This window comes from Camelus dromedarius, chromosome 3, assembly GCF_036321535.1.
Source record: "Camelus dromedarius isolate mCamDro1 chromosome 3, mCamDro1.pat, whole genome shotgun sequence".
In the NCBI taxonomy this organism is placed as follows: domain Eukaryota; kingdom Metazoa; phylum Chordata; class Mammalia; order Artiodactyla; family Camelidae; genus Camelus; species Camelus dromedarius.
The window spans coordinates 104,284,381-104,301,784 of record NC_087438.1 but is presented as its reverse complement, the minus strand read 5'-3'; the positions used below and the strand labels follow the sequence as shown (position 1 = coordinate 104,301,784).

At 38.4% G+C, this 17,404-nt stretch overlaps 2 protein-coding genes across 2 annotated transcripts in view; one reads left to right on the top strand and one right to left on the bottom strand.

The window, feature by feature from the left end:
• Positions 1–17,404, top strand: part of LOC105097008 (uncharacterized) — a 269,473-nt gene that overhangs the window by 191,483 nt on the left and 60,586 nt on the right. The window lies entirely within an intron of this gene.
• On the bottom strand, positions 10,251–17,003 carry SPINK14 (serine peptidase inhibitor Kazal type 14 (putative)). The gene is made up of 5 exons (XM_031449300.2): positions 16,698–17,003; positions 15,512–15,641; positions 14,581–14,618; positions 11,656–11,792; positions 10,251–10,690 (listed from the first exon to the last, which is right to left on the bottom strand). Exons 2-5 carry the CDS (start codon positions 15,594–15,596, stop codon positions 10,645–10,647), a joined length of 306 nt encoding a protein of 101 aa, XP_031305160.2. The 5' UTR covers positions 15,597–15,641; positions 16,698–17,003; the 3' UTR covers positions 10,251–10,644.

Genomic DNA, 17,404 nt, shown 5'->3' with positions numbered 1-17,404 from the left:
CAGGTAGCAGTATGGGGCCTTTATCAAAGAACTTGCAACTGGTGCCTGGTTATTAGAGATTTATGGTGAAGGAAATGGCATAAAAATTATATTTAGACAGAATTATTCTGGCTGAATGTGTAGTGTTGGTGTATAATGTTGAATGTTGAATGCAGACGGAAAGAGTGGAAACAAGGATGGTCATTAAAAGATTACAGTAATAATTGATGTGAAACAAGACAGTGGCTGCACTGAGGCTTAAGAATGGAGGTGATGAAAAGTCGTTAGCTTTAGGGTATATTCGAAGATAGAGCCAGAAGAATTTGCTGCTGGATCACATGTTGGGTGTGAGAAGAAGAATGGAGTCAAGGATGATTATAAGGTTTTTGGCTTAGCAACTGGAAAAACTGGAGTTGCCATTTAATGAGTTGGGGAGCAATGAGAAAGAAACAGTGCGAGTGAGGGAAAGAATGGCAGGAGCTTAGTTTGGGACAGAGTAAGTTAGACATTCAGATCAGATGTTCAAATAAAAACGAGGAGTTGGCTGTTGTGTACAAGAATCTAGATCTCAGGAAAGAAGTATAGATTGGAGAGAGAAATCTGGATAGAGGATAGAGATCACTAAGAAAACAAATAGAGGTAAAATCCAGAGTTCAGAGGCTGAAACATTGCAGCACTCCAGTGTTTTGTGGTCAACTGATGAAGAGGAATTTGCAAAGAGACTGAGATGGAGAGTCCAAGAGGATGTTGTCTTGGAAGCCTAATGGGGGATAAAACATATTTTATAGAGGAAGGAATACTTAATTGTATGAAATGCTGTTGGTATGTGACATGAAATGAGGATTAAGGATTGACCATTGGTTTTTGCAACATAGAGGCATCTCTGGCCTTGATAATAACAGTTTTGCTATAGTCATGGATGGAACTTGATTAGAGTAGACTTTAGGGAAAATAGAAGGGAATAAACTGGGGTCAATGTATATGTAGCCCACTCTTGAAGAGAATTTTGGTCTAATGGGAAGAAGTTACTGAAGAAAAGTCAAGGAAGATGTGGAATCCAGGAGTTATTTATTTTCTTTTTTGTATACATTTTTTAATTGGAGAAATAACAGGAAGTATATAGACTATTGGGAAAGGTCCAGAAGAAAGAGTAAATTGAGAATTCAGTATATTGATATAATTGCTGAAACAACATTCTTTTTTTTAAACATTTTTATTGATTTATAATAATTTTATGATGTTGTGTCAAATTCCAGTGTAGAGCACAATTTTTCAGTTATACATGAACATATATATAGTCATTGTCACATTTTTTTCTCTGTGAGCTACCATAAGATCTCATATATATTTCCCTGTGCTATACAGTATAATCTTATTTATCTATTCTACATTTTGAAATCCCAGTCTGTCCCTTCCCACCTCCTGCCCCCTTGGCAGCCACAAGTTTGTATTCTATGAGTCTGTTTCTGTTTTGTATTTATGTTTTGTTTATTTGTTTGTTTTTTATTTTAGATTCCACATATGAGTGATCTCATATGGTATTTTGCTTTCTCTTTCTGGCTTACTTCACTTAGAATGATATTCTCCAGGAGCATCCATGTTGCTGCAAATGGCATTATGTTGTCGGTTTTTATGGCTGAATAGTATTCCATTGTATAAATATACCACATCTTCTTTATCCAATCATCTTTTGATGGACATTTGGGCTGTGAAACAACATCCTTGAAAAGACAGTGGAGAGATAGTATGCACAGATGGAGGTGTTGGTCTTTTATAACTAAAATTGTATTTAATGCATACAACATGATTTGATATACATATATAGCAAAATGATTACTATAGTCAAGCTGATTAACATAGTTAATTAGCGCACAGTTAGCATTTTTTAATGAGAGCACCTGAAATCTATTCTTTTAGCAAGTTTCCAGTATTCAGTACTGTATTATTAATTATAGTCACCATGCTGTGCTTAGGTCTCTAGTCTTACTCATCCTGCATAACTGCAATGCTGTACCCTTTGACCAACATCTTTCCATCTCCCCCACCTCTCCACCCCTGGTAACCACCTTTCTACTCTGTGCTTCTGTGTATTTGCTTTTTTTAGATTCCACATATAAGTGGGATCATACAGTATCTGTCTCTCTGTGTCCGGCTTATTTCATTTATCATAATGTCTTCCAGGTTCATTCATGTAGTTGCAAATGACAGGGTTTCCTTCTTTTTAAGGCTGAATAATATTCCATTGTATATTTGTGTGTGTGCGTGTGTGTGTGTAGTTACAATTTCTTTATCCATTCATCTGTCAGTGGACACTGAGTTTACATGTCTTGACCATTGTGAATAATGTTGCGATGAATATGGCAGGTGCTGATTTTTCTTCAAGGTATTGATTTCATTTCCTTTGATACACTCAGAAGAGGGATTGATGGACCATATGGTAGTTCTATTTTTAGTTTTTTGAGGAACTTCAATATATTTTTGGATAATGGCTCTACCAGTTTACATTCCCACCAATGCTGTACAAGTGTCCCCATTCCTCCATATTTTTACCAACACTTGTTATCATTTACTTTTTAGATAATAGCCATCATCACAAGATGAACAGGTGTAAGGTAATATCTCATTATGGTTTTGATTTGATGAGAAGGGTGGGTCTTTTAATTTTTTTCTTAAAAGTTTTATTGAGGTAAAATTGACCTGCAATAAACCACACACATTGATAGTGTGCAGTTTGACAATTTGATATTTGTGTCTGCCCATAAAAACCAAACATCAAGATAATAAACATATCCTCCACCATCCCCAAAGCTTCTACCACTGATACGGCTTCTGTGGCTATAAGTTAGTTTGTAATTTTTTGATTGATATAAATGGAATCATATGGGATGCCCTTTTCTTTTCACAGGCTTCTTTCACATACAATAATTTTTAGATCCATCCCTTTGATTTGCAAATATTCATTTTTGTATGACTTATTTACCATCCATATATATATATGCTTTGATGTGTCTATTCAAATATTTTGCACATTTATATTTGGTTGTTAGTTTTCTTCTTATTAAGTTTTGGGAGTGTTATCTGTGCTAAATTCCATTCTTTCATTCAATATGGTCTTTGTAAATACTTTCTCTAATTTGTCTTCTCTTTCTCACAAGTGTTTTTGGAAAAAAAAATTTTAATTTGATGAAGTCCATGTTAGAAATAGTTATTTTATGGATAATGCTTTTGGTGTCATATCTAAGACTTTTGGCTAATCTAAGGTCACAAAATATCTTCTAAAATTTTCTAGTTTTAGATCTTAGTTCTAGGATCCATTTTGAATTAACATTTGAATATGGTGTAAGCTACAGATTGAAATTCATTGTTTTTGCTTATCTACATTGAATCATTTATTGTTGACCCATCTGGACCTGGTAATCTATATTTATTGAAAAAAATTTTAACTGGATAGGACTATTCACATCATTTGTTTCTTCTTGAGTGGTTTGATAATTTGTGACTTTCAGAACATGATCTATTTCATCTAAACCCTTAAATTCATGTGCATGGATTCCATTCATCATATTCTCTTATTATACAACTAGTATCTGTGAATTTCCTCTACTATTTCTGATATTGGTTATTTTTACTCTACATCCCCACTTTTTGGGCAACCATTTTAAAAGAAATGACTTTTGGTTTCATTGATTTTAGCTATTGTTTTTATCCTTTCAGTTTCACTGATTTTTGGTATTACCTTCATTCTTCTTGCTTTAGATTGTATTTACTTTTTGTTTCCTTTTTATTTAAATGGGAAACTTAGACTACTGATTGATATATTTCTTTACTTACACCATTAAATGCTATGCATGTCCCTCTAAGCAGTACTTTGGTGCAGCCCATAAGTTTTGATAGAATGTTTTCATATTTCATTCCACTAAAAATTGCTTGAGTCTTCCTCAGTAACTCATGAGTTATTTAGAAACCATGTGTTGTTTAACTTTCAAATAATTGTGGATTTTTTGAGATATTTTTCAATTGTAGACGTCTAATTTAATTTTTTCTTGGTCAGAGAACATACATTGTGTGATTTCTTTTAAATTTTTTAAGATTAGTTTTATGTCCCATGGTATGGTCTATCTTGGTGTATATGTGTAATTGAAAAAAAAATTATGTAATCTGCTATTGTTGGGTGAAGTGCTCTATAAATGTCAACTAGGATGATTTATCTGGTGGTGATGTTCAGATCTTCTGCCCACTTGTTCTATCAATTACTCAGGGAAGTGTTAACATCTCCAGTTATATTTGTTAATTTAAAAAATTCTTAGAGTTCTGTTGATTTTTGCTTAACATATTTTGATGATCTGTTATTAGATTAATATACATCTAGGATTGTTATTAGGTAAAAACGCATCTGTAATTGCGTTTATCCCTTTATCATTATGTAATGTTCCTGTTTATCCCTGGTAATACTTCTTGTTCTGAAGTCTGCTTTGTCTGCCATGTGGTTCTTTTAACTGTCAATAAGATTAGGGAAGGGAGAAGTAAACCAAAAGAATTATCCACTTTTCAAGAATGTAGATGAAAAGCTCAGGGCACAGGACAGCCTTTCCAGCTAGCTAGAAATTATGTTGAAATTGAGTTAATATTATTTATGGCAGAGAGGCTGAATAGAAAAGAACAGATACTCCCAGGTGACAGTACCACTGAGCTTCATGTTACCAGGAGGTACCAACTGCAGCTCTGTGAGTAAGGCTGTTTTGAAACTTCCACCCTCATCAGCACTCCAGCTGACCCCATGTGAAGCAGAATTAGTCAACCCCCCATATTGTGAAAATAACAAATTGTTATAATTGCTTTAAGCCACTCAGTTTTGGAGTATTTGCTGTTTAGCAGTAGATCACCAAAGAACGATGGCAGAGTGAAATCAGACCATAGAATTGCCTTCTTCTAAATTTAAACAAAATGAAAAGAGTGTCAAAATTTTTTGTCAGTATCAAAAAAATACATGGGGTCCAGGTTGTAAAGTACATTGCAAAATTTGAAAATGGGGGGAAAAATCTGATATGTCAAAACTTAACTTCTAACCTGAAATGTACCCTCAGATGGAAAAATAATGAGATTACAAAACTATGAAAGTTTTTCACAAGTAAGACTATTTGAAGACTAGGAAGAGGGCATTTTTATTGTTTTCCTCTTCTGATAGCTTGGAGACTTAAAGAATGAAAAGAGACACCATGAAATGAAGGTTGAAAGAAGTGAATTCAAAAGTTAGATTTAGTCCTCTCTGATGGAAGTTCCAAACCAAAATGGGGGAATAAATGAATCACTAAGCTATTCTTTCCATGTGCTTAAGATATATTACTGTTCATGACAATTTAAAAGGAGAGAAAGCAGAGACAGCCAGATTCTTCTGACAAAGGATATATTCTGTCTAGCTGAGCTCTCCTTATTTAATCTCAAACTTCACAGCATCTATTTCTGGTATGAGCCACTTGTTGGATATGTGTTGGAAACATTTTCTCCTAGTTGGTGGCTTACTTTTTACTCTACTAATGGTGTATTTTTATGAACTGATGTTCTTAATTTTAATATTTCACGGTTCACCATAGTTTTACTTATGCTTGGTGGGATTTTTTGCCAATTTGAACAATATTTTCATACACTAAGTTAATGAAGATATATTTCCTTTCAAAAGATTTTTGAATTATTTTTAGTATCAATTTAAATTAAAGAAGAGTCAATATTCATATTCTCCCATGTGCATATCCCATGTGTACATGAAAGGATATTCTCTTTCATGATTTTGCAGTGTCTTTTGTCATTAATCACATAGATTGTATATGTGTGGGTCTGTTTCTGGACTCTAAATTTCATCTCAGTGGTCTCTTTGTCTATCTTTGCATCAGTGTATTTTTTAAAATTGTTATTAGTTGACAATAAGTCTTGTTACCTGGTAGTGTAAGCCCTCCATCTTCATTTTTCCTCAAGATTATGTTGTCTACTCTTTATTCCTATTACATTTCATGCAGATTTGAAAATCACATTGTTATTCTCTCAAAAAAAGGTTACCTGTTTGAGTAATATTATATTGAATCTATAAAACAGAGGTGAATGTACCTCATCAAACAGTATTGAATTGTTTGATGAATGAGTATATACTTCCATTTTATTTAGAGTTTTTTTTTAAAAAAAAATCTTTGATTAATGTCTTGTAATATTCAGGATAGAGATCATACACGCCTTTTTTAGAGTTGTTTTTCCTTATACATTTGCTATTTTTGATATTCTGGGAAATACCTTTTAAATGTTTTATTTTCTATTATCCACACATCTAGAATATAATCTCTTCTTTTGCATATTGACCTTGTTTTCAGCAAAGTGTCATTTCAAAAGTAGCACGTATAGTGTGATCCTGTTTTTATGATATTATTTCCATTGCACTCGATCTATACACTTAGTCACTAGGAGACAGAGAAAGAGGAAGAGTTCAGGAAAGGTGTTCACCTAAGATTAACTACAGTAAGTCCTAGTTGTAATAGTTTGCCTAATATTATTCTTTTAATTAAAATTTGCTTATCCGTAATTTTTAAGTTCTTCTTGAAGAGTATATATTACTATTCTAGAGGAAAATAATATTAAAAATTTTAAATTTAAATTGAAGAAAATTATCTACAGCTTAGGTTGTTTTATTTTTTGCAAGATAGTTTAGATAACAGTGAGCCTGCTGCTAATGCTGGCTGCCTACACAGATCCACACTCCAAGTAATTCCTAATTTTTGTTTGGAAAATGTATGGTTAACAGTTTGGGTCTTGGAGTTGATTAACTTTCTTTGGGTAAAAAGGATCTAATCAGGAGAAAAAGAAAGGACTTCATAGAATTATAAGAGTAACGTTTAGTTCATTAGAAAGAAACATTTCTCAAGTCTCTTGTCCAATGTGAAACCTAAATAAGAGCTCAGCATGGACTGGGTTAGGAGATCTCACCTTCCTGGGAAGAGGGAAAATAGAAAAATAACATCAGAAATTGCTGCCAGCTCTCTTCATCTCAAGCTCTCCCCCTTACTTGGGTTTAGACATGGGCATTTGTAAGCAGACAAAGGATGGCCCTCTTGCTTCTGCCTAGGATTTTGCCCCCATTTGTTACTCATCTGAGCATCCCTATTTAAACTTTTTGGAGTTTTACCTCTCCTCAAAATCAAGTATATGCTATTATTATCACCACTTTAAGTGTTGAGAAATATGTAGCTCACAGAGCATTAGCAACTTGCCCCAAATCACATCATCGGTATGCAGTGAGTTGACCATAGTGCTAGTCAAAGTTACTGGTTTAAACAGCAGCACTTTACTGCCACCTTGTGGGGAAATAGGGTTTGTTGAAAGTCCTTCAAGAGCTATTGTGGTTGAAGTTGGGCTTGAGAGTGCCTGTAGCAGATGACACACTAAAATGTTTGTATCATAACACACAAAAGAGAATTCTTTTTAAAACAGCTCATATTTAAATCATTATAGAATGGAGGCAGAATGATGGCTGGGAGGAGAGAATGGAGGCTGAAGTAATAGTTAATAAGACTATAAAAATAACCCACTGAAACGCGATGAAGACTTGGATTAAGCACATGCTTATGGGTTTAATTTATACTTGAAATAAGAAATATATAGAAATGATATATTGAAATTGAGTTTGAGTGAGAAAGGGCTCAAGAGTAGTGACTAACTTTCATTAACTCAAAACACATAGAGGAGCACATTCAGAAAGAAAGAAAATAGAACTCATTATTATTTTTTTTTGGTAGGGAGAGGTAATTAGATTTATTTATTTTTAGAGAAGGCACTGGGGAGTGAACCCAGGACCTTGTGCATGCTAAGCATGTGCTCTTCTGCTTGTGCTATACCCTCCCCCATAAAATAGAACTCATATTGGACAGATTGATTTTTAAAATTCCGTGAGCCAATTAAATTAATATGTTTGGTATCTGATACTAAAAAGATGGGTACAGTCCCATGATGTGAATTTGTGAGTTGTAGGTAGAGAGGTAATAGAGTAGTTACAGTTGTGAGTAGGATGATCAAGCAGAGGAAGTGGGATGGGTAGAGAGAAGGTGGCTGTGACAAAGCCCTGGGACTGAGCAATAATTAGAGGGGTAAAAAACAGAGGGAAATACATACATGGATTTCAAAATTCAAAACATCTACCAGAGAGGGAGAGCAAGAGAGAGAAAGCAGAGGCAGTGGTTGTCAGAGCCAGGAATGCTAAGGGGGCAGCTCCTTTCTTGGCAGTGGGAGGATATGTGTGCAAATGAGCAGCTTTTAGGGGTTGCACTGAAGAAGGAAGTCTTGCACATGACCTCCCTTCCTTTTTTGAAAATGTCTACTATCAAATGACAGGAAAAAATATTATTATGAAAGTTCTTTTCACTATTGTGTATAGCAAATTTAAGTAAATGTGTTATTACCCCCTAGAAAAAAATTGTTACAGAGCACAATCTTATCCTTTGCAATTCTTAGAAAAAGTAAGATAATGGCATTGTACTCTAGTCTAGACTTCAGAAGGTATCAGAGGTAAGCATAGGTACGATGACATGATAAAGATAAAGCTGACTTCTACTTTCAGATAATATGGAGTAAGAGAAACTAGATATACTTCCTAGCTGAAAAGACAAAAAATCAGACAAAATAAAGAATGACATGACATCAGGCAATGAAGGGTGCTGATTCCTGAGAGATGAGAAACAAATACGGTGAGCTCTGTGATTGGCTTTGGTTTCTGCCTTGGAAGAGATTCTAGGAATAGGAAAGAGGAATCCAGATGGAGCAAGTGGTTGCCCTGAATTGACTGAGAGCTGAGAGCAAAGGGACCAAGGTGACTATAGTTTGCAGGACCACAGCATTGCAGAGCATTGGAGAGCTCAGCAGATTACTGATTAGTGCTTGTGTGTGAGGAAACTGCCCAAGGTAAGAAAGAACCGCAGAGAGGATTAGAGATAACAGAGCCCAGCTCTTGCGTAGAGCTGGTCATGGTGCTTGTTCCTATTAGCCAGACTAGAAAAACGTTATCACCCCTGGTGCGCTGAGTAGAGTATTCAGAAGACTCTTGCTTCAGGGAATGAGGAGTAATTGGCCCACTTAGTGAATACTGTACTGATCCCACCTGACTCTTAGAAGCGAAGTTCCAGAGGATCCCATTGTTTCCAAGTAATTGTGCTATAACTCAGAAGAAAGCTGAAGAGTAATTCTAGAAATAAAAAATATTTAGAACCAAACAAGGTAAAATTCATAAAAATATAATCTATAATGAGAAGAGAAGCATCCAACCTAAAATGGACACAGATACTTTAATTAGCAGATAAAGTCATAAAGTTAGTTATCGTAACTATATTCTAGATGTTTAAAAAGCTAGAAATATGGACGATATAAATCACACTTGTAGAGATGAAAATTAAAATGTTTGATATGAAAAATCTACTGAATGGCATTAATGGCAGAGTGATTACTGCAGAAAAAAAGATTTGTGAACATGAAGTCAAAGCAGCGTTGTTGGAAAACAAACTTCCTTGGAGGTTTGCCTGCTCCTGTGTGGCCCATCACTCAGAGTGATGGAACCGGGCCTGCTGTAGAGTAGAGAATATCTCATTGTCCCCAGAGCTATTTGCTTTTCATATTCTAACAATGACAGACCAAAAGTGACTGTTTCCTTTCTGTTGGAGCCACGTGTCTTCTCTCTAATGATCATGGTAGTTAAGCTCAGAGAGCCAACAGAACGTATAAACAATCTGACCATAGTCTTACAGTCTATTCAGAGGCAAAAGAGATACTCTTTGCCAATTGGGAGCAAACTGCTGAGGGAGAGAGAGCATGTTAGTGTATATTAGTCTTCTTTCCATATAAAATGAGTGTGTGAATATATATTTCATATATATATGTGTGTGTGTGTGTGTGTATATATATATATATATATATGAAAGAGAATATAACCCAAAGAAAAACATGTCCCTATATGTTTCAGAGGTTAAAATGTGTCAAAAGAACTTAAGAGAAAGACTAGTGACCAATGGGACATTCATGGATACCGCTGATATAGACCTCCTTCTATAGAGAAAAGTGGGGCTGGTGAAAATATGGGGCCCTTCTCATCTAAGCCAGACATGCATAAATGCCTCTGCTTCAAGGCTGAGTATAAAAGTGAAGTTGTTTAATGAGGAATTGTGGAAAGTGAGCAATAGGAATGGCCAGGAAGAGCACAAAGCTCCATAATTCCTATTAATTGATGTTTTAAAAAAATTCCAGAGGAATAAGGCAGAAATTTCTGTTGTGTTCCTTGGAAGACAACCTGGAGCCTTTACATAGATTGCTCCACAGTTTACTGTCCCAGTGACCTGATTAAGCCCCATGTTTGTCTTTGAGCTTTCGCTCAAATGTTCGTTTTGTTCTACTTCCAAGACTTGAGACACAGATCTGAGACCCACGTTAAGTGAGACTTGCAGAAAAGTTTATTTATTAGGGAGAATATGGAAGGCAGTGAATCAGCGAGGGGAGAGGTAAAGAAGGACTCTTGGGCTGTCTGATACAAGCTCAGCAGGGCAGCTCTCTGTCACTGAGAACAATGCAAGGAGGGCTGAGTTGCAGAGAAGGATTTTCTTGGTGGAAAGAAGCGAAGGCTCTTCTTTTACATCTGAGTCCACTCAGCTAACATTTTCCATCATGTAGAAACCTAATTTTCCCCTGAGATTTCCTAAAGGAAGAATCGGAGTAAATATTTCATTAATAAAATGTCAGAGCTCCAGAAATACTTTTAAAATTATCTTATCACCCTTATTTTATATTTGAGGAAATAAGAGCACGAAGGGAACTGACTGCAGACAGAAGCCAGGGTACTGGCTTTTCTACCCTGTCCTCCTTCTGTGATTCTAAGATGCCACTGAGGATCCTATGACCCCTACTACAGTCTCTTTGAAAATAAGTTATTTAATGAGATCTGAGCTTGTGATAGGTGAGGCTTATCAATCTTCATCATGTTATGTCAGCACTCTGACACTTTGGCTGAATTCCTCACTAGTGGGGACAGCTCGAGGTTTACACATTCCTGTCATTGCTCTTTGTAAAAAATTACAAAGTGCTCATCGGGTAGAGGGGCTCCTGTCTGATGCCATAGGGAGAGATTTTTCTCCTTGGGAACTGCAGGGATCTCGAGTCAACCCTGCAGCCACAGTTTTGTGAAAGCTGAGGGTCTAATCACTGATAATCATGTCATGTCAATCCCAAAACTAAACACTGACTCTTAGCTAAAGGACCCACACTTTGTAGTCACTTTATCCTAGCTCAGAGTTTCAGACACATAAGAGGTTAAAGATGCCTGAGAGAAGGCAAAACTGCAGTTTGTCTTAAAATCAAAGAATTTCAAGGACTCAAGGGGTATTTGAAGCCTCAAGTAAAACATCCTCAGTTGGCACATGGGAATGTGAGGACTGAGAGAGAAGAAAGGGCCCGACAGACACCACTGAGTACAGCCAGCCTGCTTTCTCCTCCAGTGGCCTTTGTGTTATTACGTGTTCTCCTGAGTGCGGGCTGATTGTTATCTGAGTGAGCTGGAGCCAATTCCTGGCTTCAAGGCTGATGTACTTGGTAGAAAAGATAGATGGTAATTGCCATGGACTAAGCTTTTTCGTATTTCTCTTCTTTTCCCCCAACAGTACTCACAAGCTCTCAACACACAGCATGCAAGGGTTTTCATAGGTTACAAAATTGGTGCCACAGATGGGTTGATACACGCCGGGGCAGGGGTTCGCTGTTCCTCTGAACCAACTCAAGTCTACTTTCTTATATGGACATTTCACCTGAAATTGAGTTGCGAAGAGTGATCCGATTAGAATCACACTCACAGACGCCTCCGGACTGTATTAGGAAAATCTAAATATGGGATCATATCCCAGTCTGACAAAAGCTCTCTAGCTCCCCCTCCACAAAGCAAGGGAACCAGAACCTGTGTGAGTCCCATCTGCTCACAGCGTGATGCCCTCGGTGTCAGGACCTCCTGATGAGAGTAGAGAAAGGAGGCCTGCTGTGCTGTCGTGGGAAAAGGAAGAGCGCGTAAACAGGATGGATTCGGGGAATGTGGCTTCCTTCTCTCTCAATTTCCTTCATTCCCAGACTATTAGACTTGGAGTTAGTCTTAGAGATTTTCTGTAGCAACTCAGGTAAGGAGACTGAAACCCCAGAATTGGAAAAGAAGCTTCACTGAAATCTGTGTGCCTTAACTTAAAATATTTGTCACATCTTATCTACTCATAGAGCCTCCAGGCTCTTACCTTGAAGTTGTGAAATGTAAGAGCATTTAGAATGACTCCCTGATTTTGTAGAGAAAACTGAAAACAAAGAAAAGGGGCTGTCTCAGCAGGGGCTAGAACCCACGTCTAGAACCCACAGCTTGCTGTGCTGGGACCAGGGATGGCTCGGAAGCAGTGACTCTGGGATGACTGAGCTTGAGGACGGCCGTCTCCGGGGCTCTATGAGTAGTACCATAAGGTGGATAAAGTACCTCTGACAGAAGGTTGGAAAGAGTTTGGGCTGAGTATTTAGAGAAAGAGAGATCATATCTGAACTGAGAAACTCTTCTTTCTTCTTCCCTTATCCGACACCACCACCATTTATTTGCCTCCTGTCCGTCTGTCACCCAATGAATCCCTCCTTCGTCTGTTCCTTTGTGGCTGCTGTTTTCTATAATCATCAATTCAATCATTTTATTCATGTAATTAAGCTCCTTTAAATGCATTTTACTGCACATTAAAAAAATTTGCTCTTAGTATGGGCAAAAAGGCCCTATGTGGTCTGTACCCTACCAATTTTTACAACCTTGCCTTTACCACCTTGCTCTTTGCATTTTATAGTTTTTTTTCCCCCTTCAGATGCTCCATGCCTCCTCCATCTCAGGGTCTTCTGGTTTGTCATGACTACTCCCATCAAATGTTTTCTCTTTTTCCTGAACTTAGACTCAATACTGCCTTCAGATTATAACCCACTTTCTCAGAGGTACTTCTCAAAATACAGCCCCAACTTTCCATTCTTTCTTTTTATACTTCTAATCAGTAGGTCATAAAGCATTTGTATAATTATTTGACTAATTCTATACCCTGAAGGATTATAAGTCCACAAGGATAAAGTCTGTGTCTGATCAGACCAGCCAACACATGTATCGGCACTTAGTCATTGCCCTGTGAGTATCAGCAAAGTGAGTAAGATATAAATAGTTCAAAGTAGATGAATATTGAGTAATCAAATAATAATAATGTTAGGTAGTATCGTCTATAAATACAGCCTTTTTTCCCTCTTTAGAGTGGGATGTATATTCACCAGGTGGCTAGGATACACATTCATGTGCTGTGTCGCTGTAACGTCAGCTGCACCCCTCTCTCCCCCCATCTCGGTGTTCCAGTCACACAGGCCTTCAGTCAGTGATGCAAGTAGGTGAATGTTCCTCCCTGTTCGCCACCCGGATGGCTCCTTTTCACCCTTCACGTCTCACTTAGATGTCCCCGTGCCCAAGAAGCCTTCACTGATCACACTGCCGACAGTAGTGTCTCTACTTTCAATCGATACTCTCTGCTGTACCAGCCTGCTTTTCTTTATAGAGTTTACCATAAATAAGGGGCTCTCTTCCTTTATTCTGGCTATTAAGCTTCGTGAGAGAAGGGACTATGTTTTCCTCAACATTGTATCCTAGGGCACAGTACAGGTGATAAGTATTTCTTGGAGAAAATAACTAAGAATGAGTCTGAAGAGGAAAACTCCAGAGTATAAATCCTGGACAGATTCTACAGGTTGTTTTGCTGGAGCTGTAGCCTCTGACTAGATTCTACGCTCTGATCTGTGGGTGCCTTCAAGGCCCTCAAAACACCTTTCTCACCAGTCAACTCATGAATATATTTTTTTAAGAAATAAAATGTACTAATGAGACAAAAGCTTAAAATGCAAATACTCCTAAAGTGAAGTACAGTGATGCAGATCCACATCAAAAAACCAAAACAGTCTTTCATTCACCTTTTCCCTCATTTATCAAACATATAATTGACCTCACAGTATATTCCGTGATCAGAGGGGTAGGTGAAAAGGAAAAAAGTGTCTTTTTCACTTTGCCCTCACACAAGTTACGAATAGAATTTGAGGCTCTCTTCAGAGATACCCTATTCCTTGACATCCTCAAACGGTATCTCATAGGATGTGGCTGCCATTAACAACTCACGTAGGCATTCTCTTCATGTCTCAGGGTAGTTAGGAGCATTCTTTCCACCAAACTGTCAGCCCCTTGAGAGCAGGAACCATGTTATTATACCCAAGTCTGTGGGCCCTTAAAAACCTGCCCTGCCCCCTGGCAACTGTCAGTGTCCATAAACATTTTCTAGGCACTACGGAGGGTTCCCTGGTTTACCAGTGACCAAATCTCAGCCTGGGTCCCAGTTAGGATTACGCTACTCTGGGCTTCTGTACCTGCAGGGTACCTGCCACATTCTTGTGAGTGCACCTTGATGAATATCACATATGACCTTCTCCCAGTAAGATTCTAAAATAGCAATTCCAAAGACAGCTGAGGTTGGAATCTCATTTCTGGGAAATCTAGAGAAAGATTACCTTAATAATTCCATTTGGTGGCCACCAGTGTCGAGGGCCTGAAACCATAACAAATGAAAATAGTTACAGAATCTGTTATCTGGGAAATCATAGCTTAATCTGTTGGCAAAAGAAAAGAGTTCCAATGTGCTAATGAGAAAGCTTGTAATAATTGAAAACATGGTTTCATTTATATATATATATATATATATATATTCATTCATTTTTTCCAAATGTGGAATAACTCTTTTACTCCTGGTAGATAATCAGCAGAGAACTATCTAGATGCATCATTGTTTTCATAAATGTTGCCTGTCCTGTGTACCAAAAATTTTTTGACTAACAGTAATTAGCCTGGGCTCGAGAGGATTCAGAACCAGCAGCCAGTGTATGAAAGAAATTAAGAAATGCTGGAACTTGCAAGAGATCTTTTAACCCAGTCTCCATATTTTATGAAATGCCCAAGAATTCATGGCAGATATGGAAAAAAACCAAGTTCTTCAGTTCTTGAAGCTTGGTCTCCTTATAACTCCCCTACATGACTTCTCTAAAACAAGGATGCAAAAGATAGTAACCCACTCATATATGGCAAAGCATTTTTTTAAGTTCTGAATTTTTGAGATACACTAGAGTGGAGGCATATTGCCAGTCACTTTCACAAGTTACTCACTAAATCACCAAAGCCCACTCGTCCCCATGAGTTAGGTCTTATTATCTGCATTGACAGATGGGAAACTAAGGCCCCTGCCCATTGGCCCAGAACCCTCCCCCTTTTTTTTGATCACACTGCATTGTCTCTCTGTATAAATGCAGATAAATAAATATACTAAAGTGTTACACTTAAATAAATTAGAAAGTATATAGATAAGAATTTCAAAGCATTCTCTTTCAGATTATAATGTCAGAGCTCACTGATCAACCTTCCATGCCTACCAACAGCCACATTACTCACCAGATGATAACACCGAATGTGTCAGGATAAAGAAAAAAAGTGAGCAGAGTGCTGGGAAGGATTTGGCCATTTTTCCTCCTGGCATGTCCTTAGAATGATGCTCTGAGCTATTGCTTCAGGGTGTTGCCTTCTGATCCAGTCACCAAAGAGGAGGTAATCAGGAGATTAGACCACTTTTGAAGTGAATACCCATCTCTAGCCTGCCCCTTGTATCCTCCTTCCCTAAGAACAAATGCTCAGGAAAAGTTAAACCTTGGCTAGTCGTAAATAAAAGTGTAGATCTCAATGACAGATCTGTGACTACTTAGAAGATAGAAGAAAATCAGAGATTGCTCTTTGGGAATAATTGTATTATTTTAATATGGAGTTATTTTATTTTTTTCTCAAAAATTTTTTGTTTGAGGGGTTACAAGGGAAATGATGAGGCTGCTGGGGGCTTCTAGACCAGAGCTTCTCAATAGAGGAAGCAGGGCTGCATTTGGTCATGAAGCAGAGATTGCCTTTTGAGATTAAGACAAAGGTTTCTGTTACTCCAGGCATACTTGGCTGTGCTGAGAATCTTCTGACTTGGAAAGCTAGACTCTCTTGGAGCATTCAGAGAGAATGCAAGGGAGAGAAAAAAAAAAGTCCATGCCATCTCACAGGAGTTCCAAAGCTCTTTTCATCCAGATGCAGAAAGGGCAATGTCGGTCAGTGAATCCTTCCCTGTGGTTGCCTTTCCTTGTAGCAGCCTTTCTGACCCTAGAGAATGGTACATGGCAGTTCCAGGGCCTGACCAAGGACTACATCGAACCCTCCGTATCTTCCTAACCCTGCAGAAGTGACCTGGTCCTCCCTACGTCCGATAGGCGCTTACCTCTGCTCTGTAGCGTATGTTGATAGGTAATTTACATAACCTTTGCCAACATGTCATGGTGATAGGTGTTAATCGGAGACACTGAAATGTCTCCAGAGTACTCCGCTCTCTAGAGGGGCTGGGGGCTTTTGGCACAATGTCCAGAGCCGTCTACTCTGATTGCTCCTGAGACAATCCTGGACTCCATGTTTTTGCTAAACACCCCCCCATCTCTTCCTGGCATCTCTGAATTCCTTCAGGAATGGAGCATCACTCATGGAAGATCCAGCTGCACTAGAGCGTAGTGCCAAATGCCCACTCTCCCTACAACATGTACCCGCATTGACCCACCTCAGAAAGGAGGAGAGATGTAATGTCCTCCTTTGTGGCTGGTGCCTCTCCTTTAAGGAGCACGTGGAAGGGCCTCAAGAGGGGATCGAGTAGCTGCGTAGGAGAGAGAAGGCACTGATGCATTGTGTGCTGGGCTGAGCAGGCCCTGGGAGGCCAAATGTGCCGAACGTTTAGGGTGAGTCAGAGTCAGACTCAGCAGGAGGTGCTGGGGAAGAGGGCATAGAGATGCGTGCAAGACCTGGGGGGTGGGAACGGGTCGCTGCCAGGGCAGCTGTGGACAGCAATCCAAAGAGGCAGTAGCAGAAGAAACATACCACAGTAGGAAAGAGCAATGATTAGTGCCTTCGGCCAGACTGCACAATGTGAAAACAGCTGAGGAAGGGAGGAGGCTGCAATGACAGATGAGGTCCGGGGATGCCATTTACAGTGGGCTCAGCCTTGTCTTTGCAGCTTTGTAACGGGGAAAATATGTTATCATAGCTGGGTTTCCTCCTGACAGCTGAACTTCCTGCCTCTATCTTATGTTCTGTAAAAGACAATTCTTCTTCTATCAAGGAAATGCATGTTTACTCTAGAAAATTCGAAAAGCAGAAATGTTGTGAGAGAATAGGTTCTTGCTTCGTGCAGGAAAGAATTCAAGAGCAAGGCACGGGGAAGTGAAACCAAGTAGAGAGATGCACATTTCAGAGAGTGGGGGTCTAGCTCAC

Coding starts and splice junctions, on each gene's coding strand:
- SPINK14 (XM_031449300.2), bottom strand. CDS start 15,596: ATGCCAGGAGGAAAAATGGCCAAATCCTTCCCAGCACTCTGCTCACTT. Junction 14,619..15,511: donor ACATTCGGTGTTATCATCTG/GTGAGTAATGTG, acceptor TTATGGTTTCAG/GCCCTCGACACTGGTGGCCA. Junction 11,793..14,580: donor CACCAAATGGAATTATTAAG/GTAATCTTTCTC, acceptor ACTCAATTTCAG/GTGAAATGTCCATATAAGAA.